Here is an 11,072-nt window from a genome sequence, read left to right on the forward strand (position 1 = left end):
CTTAATGCTTCCATATGCAGCACGTACGTTCTAGAAGGACGGTCTTCACTGCTTCCGGCATCTTGTTCTGTCTTTTTCTTTTTCTCTCACTATCTTCCTTCATCTCTATATCATCTAAGAAGCCGTTAGTTTGGTTGGGGGTCTGATGAGCTTTATTCCTTGGAGGGAAAGTCTTCATACTGACGGGAAGTGTCAATTTGGTCCCTGAAGTTACCTTTTTCTCCTTATTTAGGCATAAAAGTTTCAAAACTTTCAGATGGTCTTTGCTAACAATCGACATGTTTGATTTACTTGGATGAAATATCACGAGACCTGAGGGGCCACATCGCAAGACCTCAATTCACATTCAGAACCTGTTTAAAATGTCAATACCAGCACAGCTTAAGGGGCAAGTTGCCGCATCAGGATCGATATTTTTCCTAATCTATAGTATCATGGCTCAGACTGACATATGCATGCATTGTTACTCAGTTCATCATATTTGTTTTTTTCCTGCCATTAGCATAGAACCTTGAGTTGCTGTATGTGGAAGTCATCACGAAAAGCTTGCACCTTGTCTCATTGATGCGATCACTGATCTTGTTGCACCGAAGCAGAACGCTTCCATGCGGGTAAGAGACGCAAGCATGTGCGTAACAATCTTCCATTGAAAAGTCCGGTGATCCTAGGGAATGTACCAGAAACAACCGCTCTCTGTTCTTCAGCCAAAAGCTTCCCACATGGAACTTCTTGTCTTCCCACAGAGGCTTCTTCTTTTCCCTTAGATTTCCATACATTTCCTGGCTAGCGCAACAGCAGAGGAGGTCAGTTCAGTTTTGTACCAGAAGGTTGAAGCACCAGAGCAAAAATCATGGGTTGAGAAGTCTCAGAAGGAAGGATTATGAGTCGGTCTCTGAAGTGTAAATAGACTAGTTTGGTTCTCATTATAGGAATCACAAATTGGAACAGTTTTGACGTCCGATCATTTTCTTAACATCTATATGACAGTCTGATCGTTCATTTTGATAGATTGGCTCTATAACCAGTTTCTAACTCGAAAATTTGAGACTTTGATATTAGCCCACTGAAAGAAAATCCGAACATGATGGCTGGAAAGGAGAAAGAAAGTGAAAAAACGGTTCACGGAAACCGTACTAAATCTTTCATCATGTGTGTCCATAGCAAAAGCTCTTGATTGAATTGTAGTATTTCCTTCTTCTAATTTGTGGTAATCAACTTTATTTTCCAACGTGGTAGCTGACTTATCAAATGCTATCTGACATGGCACAAGCATTTTAATAAGAATTCATTTTTAAATATTTTAGTTAAAATAATAAAAATAAAGACAAATGAAGTCAAAAAACGAAAAAGGAAAAGGGTTGGGGGCGCCCCTAGCCGGCGACCCCCATCCTGACCGAGCTCGCATGCGCAGTACGGAATAAGTGATTTCATGTACAGTCTTATTAGCTTTTCATTTCCTCTACTAAATCCATATATAGATCACTCTTGTAAAAATAAAATAAAATAAAATAAAAGCGACATAGCGACTCTGTTTTGCTTGGAAGAATTTGTGAAGTATTATTTGCCAAAATCTGTGGGTGCTTCAAGTACTTCATTCATTCAATCCCAGCTGTGCATTCTTAGAAAGCAGGATGTCAAGTGTAGGAAACCACCTTAAGTTCTAATTTTGACTCTTGTCTGTTTGGATGTGTTAAAAAAAAAAAGAATAAATATCGACTAGTGTGAATATATTGCGAATTGGAACAGTTTTGAGTTATGAAAAGAATACTGGAAAATCCTATCAAGAAGCATCTACGAGCAACTTTGAAGGAAAAGAAGTTGTTTCAGAATAATGGAGAGAGAGACTCACTCACTCCCAGAGGGAAGGAAGGAGGAAGCGGCTTTGGCAGCGGAGAAAGGGCCCCATTTGCCGGAGCTGCACCGTCGTGCTCGACAGTCGAGCATTTCCTGATGTCAAACCAAGAAAAACAGGGGACAAGGTGAGAGATTGCTGAGACCCAGCGAAGCAAATGTGGAGAAAATGGAGTAAAGTTTCGATCTTTGCGCGAAAGTGAGGGAAAGAAATGTGATGCATGTATGTGTACTGACCGTGTTCTGGGAGAAGAGATCGTCAAGTGTGGTTGTAGTTGTGGTTCCTCTCCAGGGCCGCCGTCTCAATCGGGGGAAGAGGACTGCGGGCAGTCCTTGACAGCTTCTCGGAATCGCGGGTCGGTTCTTTCCTGCCGTCAGGATCTTTCGGCTTGTTGGCCTTGTCGCCGGCTTTGTTGTTCACTTGGTTGAGCTTCCCCGAGAGGAACCTGTCGTCCCACACAAGGCCTGAGGAGTGAGGAGCCCGGTCTCCTGAAAGACACCGCAGATCTCTGCAACCCCGCCATTGCTGCAGTTCTGAATCTTCACTCTCTCTGGATCTTTCCTTTTAGGTGAGGTGCGGAATCGCAGGCAGACACTTTTTTCTTTTCTGATGATGAGATGAAGCTTCAGACTTTCTTTATAAATGCGTAAATTTATTTGCATGTTGACAGTGCTATGAATACGTAAATTTATATATTTGGAAAACTACAAATATAAGATTAAAAGTGCATAAAGTTTCTTTGATAGATTTTTGTCAATCTAGAAATCGTCGTATGATTATCATAATTTACTGCACGTAATTGTTATATCATCTAAGATATCCATATGTGCTGTAATGCTATGAATATTTACCTCATCAATCGGCGTTGTTCTCAACTTCTAATTCATCGAAACTTCCCCACACGCATCTCTTCTTCAGTTCATCAATATTTCCCACAGATCCGCAGCCCTCAATCTGTATAGATGCCAAGAACAATTTGTTGAGGCCTCTGATTTCTCTTAGCTTCGAGCACTCCATTATAGAGATCTTCTTTAGCCTTTTCGATTCCGACAGACTCCCAATCATTTCCAGGGAATCGCAGTACCGGATATCTAATTCCGCCAGGTATCCCAGTTCTCCTAGGCCGCTCATCTCGGTGAGCCCCTTCAAATGGCTTAGACGTAACTTCTTGAGATTTTCCAAGCGTGAGAAATCAAGCAATGGTGACTCGGCAAGGGATTCCCTGTTAGAAATATCCAGCGACGTCAAATTTCCCATCTGGCAGGAAAACCTGACCATCTCCTCCGAGCAACTCCACACGCATGCTTGTCAATCCCAGTCCCTGCAACTTTGACGAACCAATCTTCGAAATCAATGCTCTGCAGCTTCTTCAAGTTGGAGAAATCTGGGAGCTGCGGGAGGCATTGCAAGCTCAAACCTCCCAACTCCAAATATTCTAGCCTTGCTAACTTCCCGATAGAACTAGGCAACTTTCTTATGTTGCATTCATCCAGCAACAAGTGCCTTAATTTAGACATCTCTCCCACGGAATCTGGTAGAATCCTCAGTTTGGATGAACTCAGATCCAATGTTCCCAACGATTTCAAATCCCCAAGAGAGTCAGGAAGCTCCTCTATCTTCGTTGAACTCAACCGCAACGACTGGAGTTTACTTAGTCGTCCAACGGAGTCAGGCAACGCACTTAAATTTGTGTAGGACAGCTCTAACAAAACTAATGATTCCAAATCCCAAAGAGAGTCAGGAAGCTCCTCTATCTTCGTTGAACTCAACCGCAACGACTGGAGTTTACTTAGTCGTCCAACGGAGTCAGGCAACGCACTTAAATTTGTGATGGACAGCTCTAACTCAACTGATGATTCCAAATCCCAAAGAGAGTCAGGAAGCTCCTCTATCTTCGTTGAACTCAACCGCAACGACTGGAGTTTACTTAGTCGTCCAACGGAGTCAGGCAACGCACTTAAATTTGTGTTGGACAGCTCTAACTCAACTAATGATTCCAAATCCCAAAGAGAGTCAGGAAGCTCCTCTATCTTCGTTGAACTCAACCGCAACGACTGGAGTTTACTTAGTCGTCCAACGGAGTCAGGCAACGCACTTAAATTTGTGTAGGACAGCTCTAACGAAACTAATGATTCCAAATCCCAAAGAGAGTCCGGAAGCTCCTCTATCTTCGTTGAATCTAACCCCAACCACTGGAGTTTACTTAGTCGTTTAACAGAGTCAGGCAACGCACTTAAATTTGTGCTGGACAGCTGTAAACTAACCAATGATTCCAAATCCCAAAGAGAGTCCGGAAGCTCCTCTATCTTCGTTGAACTTAACCCCAACCACTGGAGTTTACTTAGTCGTCCAACAGAGTCAGGCAACGCACTTAACTCAGTGTTGGACAGTTCTAAATTAACTAATGATTCCAAATCCCCAAGAGAGTCAGGAAGCTCCTCTATCTTCGTTGAACTTAACCCCAACCACTGGAGTTTACTTAGTCGTCCAACAGAGTCAGGCAACGCACTTAAATTTGTGCTGGACAGCTGTAAACTAACCAATGACTCCAAATCACCAAGAGAGTCCGGAAGCTCCTCTATCTTCGTTGAATATAACTGCAACCGCTGGAGTTTACTTAGTCGTCCAACAGAGTCAGGCAACGCACTTAACTCAGTGTTGGACAGTTCTAAATTAACTAATGATTCCAAATCCCCAAGAGAGTCAGGAAGCTCCTCCATCTTCGTTGAATATAACTGCAACCGCTGGAGTTTACTTAGTCGTCCAACAGAGTCAGGCAACGCACTTAACTCTGTGTTGGACAGCTCTAAGACAACTAATGATTCCAAATCCCCAAGAGAGTCAGGCAATGCACTCAACTCTGTACCAGACATGTCTAACTTAACTAGTGATTTCAAATCTCCGATTATGTCTGGAAGTGTCCTCATGCCACGACACTCCCTCATAGAGAGGTGCGTGAGATTCACCAATCCTCCAATAGAGTCGGGAATTCTCGTAATTTCCAGCCGGTGTAATTTCATGACAGATAGAGAGTGTAAATTACCAATTGATTCCGGTAAGTGGAAAGTAGCTCCATGATTCCCGTCCACCAAAATCTCTTCCAAATCTTCCAGCGAACCTATCTCTTCGGGCAACCCTCTGAGAGAAGGACAGCCTTGAAGATCAAGATGCTTCAGTCTTGTCAGCTTCTTGATGGAGCCGTGTATTTCAGCTAAATTACGGCATCCTCTGAGAATCAATTTCTCTAAAGCGTCATTGTTGGACAAGTCAGGTGTACTTGTCAAGTTACAGCACCCAGTGAGGTCTAAGGCCTTCAAATTCTTTGCTATCTGTTTCATAACGGTAAACATCGCAACAAAGGTAAGGATCGTATTAATAAAAAGAATTACTTTAAAATACAAGTTTTCTCAGGTACTTGGATATGTTACCTCAATCATGTTCCAACCAGCCCAGTTTTCAGTGATAAAACTGTTGGAAAGGTCAAGAACCACTAAATTCTCCAATGTTAAATTGATCGCAGCGAAATCGGAAGGACATCGTTGCCATGTGAACCACTTTAACTTTGGAAGGAGATTCTCAAAGTCACCTGTCAGCTTTGCACCCACCAATTTCAGTAATCTTAGATTTCGAAAACCTGAAAACTGCTCGTGTTTGAGAATGCAGTCGCCATATAATTTCTCCGGAAACAGCCCTTCAATATTTTCTTTTTCCTGAAAAAAAAATGTAAATAGCAACAGTAGACTTTTGCTAGAAAATATGGTAAATCAATAAAAAGATCAAATGATTTGATTATTAAAACACTCATTACATATGTTACCTGCTTTATCTTCAGTACCTCCTTTGCTTCTTTGCTTGACCATATTCTGCTACGCTTGACAGGATCACCAAAGCATTCCTCGCGAACAAGTTCCCTTCCAAGATCTTTGACAAGGCCATGCATTTGAAATTCATTGTCCTTCGTAATTTTCAGCAAAGACATGGAAACAAGGACCTCAATTCCATCATCAGGGTAAAAGTCACAAGCTTCCCACATTAGAATTGCATTTGATCTCTCCTTGTTGATGAAAAAGCAGGCTATGTCAAGAAATATCTGTTTTTGGTCAAACTCCAATGCATCAAAACTTATCTTCAGCTTTCGTAAAACATCTCGAGGGGGCACATTCTTTAGCCGCTCAATTGTCGCTTTCCATCTCTTCTTCTCACATTGAAAAAGAAGGGAACCTATAATATCGATGGCCAAAGGAAGTCCTCCAGTAAGAGAGAGAACTTCCTCTGAAAGAATTCGGAAGTCACTTGGAGGAGAGTCGTCTCTAAAGGCACGTCTACTGAAAAGTAGGAGAGCTTGGTCAGGATCCATCTCCTCCATAGCATGAGTATAAGCTTCTCTGGTGAAAATACTTTTGTCCCTAGTCGTTATGATTATCCTGCTTCCAGAGCCAAACCAACCCAACATCCCGACTATCATCTCTATTTGGTTTCTTTGATTAACATCATCAAGGACGATGAGAGCCCTCCTCCTACAAATATTTTCTCGGAGAATTGTGATTGCGTCGATCTTTTGAAAGTTTTTCAACTTTGGATCCAGATCTTCCACCAACTGCTTTTGCAAGTATTCAAGATCATTACGCCTTAAGGATTCTTGGATGTTCTCAAGGAAGCTGCAACAGTCGAATCTAGCTGAGAGTTGGTTGAAGATGACCTTGGCAAGAGTCGTCTTACCAATGCCGCCCATTCCATGGATGCCAATGATTCGTACGTCACTTGAGTCGATGTCCAACAGTTCCATTACAGCCTCTTCATGATCATCTCTTTTAACTAGGCTATCAGCCAAATATTTTGTTTTCACCTTCAACTTGCGCAGAAGTGTATTGACAAACAATGTGCTGAATTCCCCAAATCTGCAGTTGATGCATGGTGATACTTAGAGAAAGAAAGCATCATATATATAGATTAGCTATTCGCTCGTGCTTTGCACGGGTTGGTTTAATTATGTTTGTTTATAGAAACAAATATTGGAATGAATTTATATTTTTGTTCTTTTATATGAATAAATGCATCCAACAATGATATTCTTGTATTTGACCTTCTGAATTAGTTTCTAGCCATAAAAATTCAGAACTAAATTTTATCAATATCCATGGTTCACATCAAAAAAATTATATCAATATTACACACGTACTACAAATTAGAAAGGGAAATATGGTATAGATAGCTATAAATCAAGATAGTTTGTTGTTGTAATAATATAAATGTGCATTTATCTTATAAAACAAAATTAATTTATAAGAAAAGACAAATAATTTTTTTAAAAAAAGGCTTATAATCTATCTATTACATATATAAAAGTTTGAATGTCAATTACGTGTTTCTCCACTTTTCAAAATTCTCATTTTACACTTCTATGTACGTAGACCCTTCTCTTAATTCATCTCTCGTCCATTCAGTGTATATGGACATCTTCTTGAACTCCATTCACCAATTCAATATATTAAAACACTTTCTACTGGTACTTTTTATATTTGATATAACATGACTTTTCATATTAGTAACTCTTCAAAAAAAAATTGTTTTATATAAATTCGACAATTTATATTTATTTATACCTATAATAAAAATGTGTAAATATTTTCACACGCGGCTTCCAATACACACTTTCATTCTTTCACTTCCGGATTCTTTATTCCCGCCATCTCCAAACAATTTTATATAAGTTCCCATCGAATTCATCCAAAAAGAAAGAAAGTTCCCATCAACAGTCATCAAGCCCAAGCACTCCGCATTCCAAATCGAAAACTGCCACCGAATCCACACCTTCCATTCCCCCTCCCTCCTTCCAAGTCTTCTCAAAGCCACGAACTTGCCCGAACTTGCTAATTATTAAATATTTTTAAAGTAGACTCCCGTTAACGAGCTGACGGAAAGGCCAACCACAAGCTCTTGTACAACGAATGGATGACTCTCGTTAATGGGAATCTACTTTAAATATATATAATAGATTATTTAAAAAGAGCAATTATTTTATGTAATTAAGGAGTTTCGATCGACACTTGGCAACACATAGTAGCTGGCACTTGGAGAAACACGTGGATGACACATGTGAAAATATGGACACATAGACGACACATGAGCGACACATGGCGAAGTCTAGTGAACCTACAATAACACGTGCCGTGAACATGGTTAACTTCTCCAAGTATTGTATAGTATATATAAATTCTCCTTCCATATCCTTTCCTCCCCCCCACTGTCCACCCCTCCCCTCTCCTCTCCTTTCCCTCCCCTAAAACCTCAAAATTTGTTTCAATGTAATGGAATTGATCTCAAGTGAAATAAGTATGTAATATGAAGTAATAAGCAATATAATTATAATTACGTAGGAACTTATTTATTTGACTAGATGTAATAGAAAATATGCGAATTACCATTTTTTAAGTTGGTTTGATAAAATCGATAGGTTAAAAGTAAGAAATTATCCCTCCTATATAAAGATGGAAATGGCCCCATAAACAAATATTAAAATTTATTTATTAAATTCACCCAAAATTTTATTTATTAAAAAATAAAAGTTAAAGTAATATTCATTAAAAACATAAAATTTTAAACTAAAAAAATTAACATAAAAACAAAATGAAAACGATGACACTGATGAACAGAGTTGCATTCTTCCCTGATTTGCCGGAGCTTTGCTAGGGTTCGCGAGGCCCTTGGCTGGGTTGGCGACTCTAGCGCGAACCCAGCCATGGGGTTCGAAGCCGTGTGCGTGGCTCGGGGATCGAGCTGCTCAGGGGGGCTCGAACCCTCTGTGAGCCTCTCGAGCCCGATCTGGCTCAGCGAGGCCAAATCTAGCCTCACCAAGGCTAGATCTGGTTTGCCGGCACGAGTGCAACCGAGAGAGTGTCTCCTTACATAGCCTCAAAGAAGCACAAACTGAAACTATTCAAAGATAATGAAGAAGTGACTTACCCTGTAGTCTTCACTTCCCGCCCTTTGATTCTGGCGACCACTTTGAGAGCCTCCTCCCACTTCTTCACTTGCTCTTTTCCATGCTTCTTCTCGTGCTCCCGTAGTTCCTTCTTGAATAATTCTGTGCCTAGCTTAACATCTTCTGGTGTGGCCGTGTAGAAAATCGGCATGATCTCTTTCTTGAACTCGACCATTCTTTCAACTTCTCGGAGGCACCACGCACTCTCAGCAAAGGTACTGGAGAAGATTGGTACGCATATCTTGGAGCTCCCGATAGCCGGTAAAATCTTACCGATCTCATCACCGATGTCAAGCTCATCATCGTCTCTAAAAACACGGATCCCGGCCGTTTTCATGTCGCTGTAGAGGACATCGGCGAGGCCCTGCCGAGAATCTGGTCCTCTGAAACTTAGGAAGACTTCGTAGTCAGAGACTGATGCTTCTGAATCGTCGTCTTTTTCAGCAGCCTCCTTCGTACTGCGGAACCACGCCCAGACAGTGAAACCACAATACGAACATAAGCCAAACAGCACACACACAAAAGAAAAGAAATCCCCACATCTCTCTCTGCATAAGTTTCGCTCAATGGGCAGAAAAAATTCTGTAATGGATCGTAAAACAAACAAGATGAATGGGAAGGACATTGATGACTTGCTCACATGTCAGACGAAGCAATTCTTTTCAAGCGACAGGCATTCAATCGGCGATCAAATTATCTGCTGTTTTGAATAAAGAGAGAAGCTTACGATTCATACCCTGAAGAACCAAAGGGACGTTTGAATTGGGGGCCAGGGGACGCGTCTTCTCTTATTCTCTTCATCCCTGAAAGCAGAATCCAGAGAGAGAAAAGCTCAGTCCTTGAACCAACCCCCAACGGAGCAGAATCAGAAGGTAGAGAGAACCCATGTCAAGAATTCCGAAATCAAACTCAACCGTGCAGTTCCCCAGCTCTGCTCTCCGGGGTGTCAGGCTAATGGGAAGCAGATCTCAGCGCCGGGGAGGGGGGGGGGGGGGGGTTTGGGGGGACGGAGGAGGCTCTGATCGCGGCGTTGAGGGACCAAAGCACCTGGAATACGTCTCTTTGTCTACGGGGGCGTGAGGCAAATTGCACCTCTTCAATTTCTTTCTTTCTTTTTCTTTTTTCAATGGCAATTTTATGCTATTCCATGAGCCTGTGCCCATGGACGTGCTCTTTACTCTTTACGGGGTGGTGAGGAAATTGCACCTCTTCAATTTTTTATTTTTTTTTTCAATGGCAATTTTATGCTATTTCATGAGCCTATGGACCCATGGACGTGCTCTTTACCCTTTATGGGGCTAGACAAATTGCGACTCTTCAGTATCTTTCTTTCATTCTTTTTTTTCAACGGCAATTTTATGCTATTTCATGAGCCTGACGTGTTCTTTACTCTTTGTAGGGTGTGAGGAAATTGCACCTCTTCAATTTCTTTCATTTTCCTTTTTTTTTTTCAATGGCAATTTTGTGCTATTCCATGAACCTGTGGACCCACGGACGTGTTCTATACTCTTTACGGGGTGTGAGTGCAATTGCCTATGAATTTCCATTATTTTCCCTTTGACCGAAGATTGTTATATGGAGACGCGCTTTGGCCAAATAGTTCTCTGGAAGATATCATCTTGGGAGAAGCTAGAATGCTGGACGCGCTTTCCCTTGTAGTCGGTACGGGTAAAACATTAATGATGGTCGATATGATGAGCCAACGCTGCTTTTTTTTTTTTGCTAAGTAAATAGATGCCAACGCTGCAGTTTATTTTGCATAGATATGCGACCAAGTTTGTAAAGATCGACTCTCATTCTGTTTATACTTGTGACCACATCGCCATGTCATGTCTATAGTTTTTTTTTTTTGGGGGGGCATACCCCAGCTTTGAAATTGTGGCAAATCATAAAAGGGATTTTTACGGCCGACATCCCTAATTTCATCTGTTTTTCAGGCGCATACTCCAGCTTTGAAATTGTACCTGAAGAAGTTACTGCACCTGAATTTGGTAAGGTCACATTTTTATACAAATGCATCCATAATGCCATTTGGGGATGTCGTGGCGCTGAGACTAAGGATGACGAAAGACAACTTCATCGACCTAAATCCCCTAGACTTGGGTTGAGGGAATTCGTAAAACTCTTTCGGTATAAATCTTCTTCATTTACAAGATGAGGTTAGTTATATTCAATTACATTTGATCGGTTGAAATTCCCAACCTCAATTTAATTCTCTATCATCGGAGGAATATATAA

The 11,072-nt window shown here is 41.2% G+C and overlaps 1 protein-coding gene across 9 annotated transcripts; it reads right to left on the reverse strand.

The window, feature by feature from the left end:
• Positions 1 to 325: 325 nt before the first annotated feature.
• On the reverse strand, positions 326 to 10,136 carry LOC116195443 (TMV resistance protein N-like). Of its 9 annotated transcripts, none has more exons than XM_031524643.1 (9): positions 9,749 to 10,136; positions 9,562 to 9,637; positions 8,816 to 9,292; positions 5,670 to 6,750; positions 5,281 to 5,562; positions 2,704 to 5,181; positions 2,089 to 2,458; positions 1,850 to 1,947; positions 326 to 779 (listed from the first exon to the last, which is right to left on the reverse strand). In XM_031524643.1, exons 2-6 carry the CDS (start codon positions 9,633 to 9,635, stop codon positions 3,097 to 3,099), a joined length of 3,999 nt encoding a protein of 1,332 aa, XP_031380503.1. In that variant the 5' UTR covers positions 9,636 to 9,637; positions 9,749 to 10,136; the 3' UTR covers positions 326 to 779; positions 1,850 to 1,947; positions 2,089 to 2,458; positions 2,704 to 3,096. The 9 variants fall into 9 exon arrangements, with proteins under 9 accessions (XP_031380503.1, XP_031380505.1, XP_031380504.1 ...); XM_031524645.1 differs by having other exon boundaries at positions 9,571 to 9,637; positions 9,749 to 10,135; XM_031524644.1 differs by having other exon boundaries at positions 9,562 to 10,136.
• Positions 10,137 to 11,072: the final 936 nt, after the last annotated feature.

Source organism: Punica granatum, chromosome 2 (genome assembly GCF_007655135.1).
Source record: "Punica granatum isolate Tunisia-2019 chromosome 2, ASM765513v2, whole genome shotgun sequence".
Taxonomy (NCBI): Eukaryota; Viridiplantae; Streptophyta; class Magnoliopsida; order Myrtales; family Lythraceae; genus Punica; species Punica granatum.

Excerpts from the sequence above, each read along its gene's own strand:
- LOC116195443 (XM_031524639.1), bottom strand. The coding sequence starts at position 9,459 with ATGTCCTTCCCATTCATCTTGTTTGTTTTACGATCCATTACAGAATTT. Across the intron at positions 6,751-8,815 it reads CGGGAAGTGAAGACTACAGG|ATTTGGGGAATTCAGCACAT; the intron begins GTAAGTCACTTC and ends CATCAACTGCAG. Across the intron at positions 5,563-5,669 it reads AGGTACTGAAGATAAAGCAG|GAAAAAGAAAATATTGAAGG; the intron begins GTAACATATGTA and ends TTTTTTTTTCAG.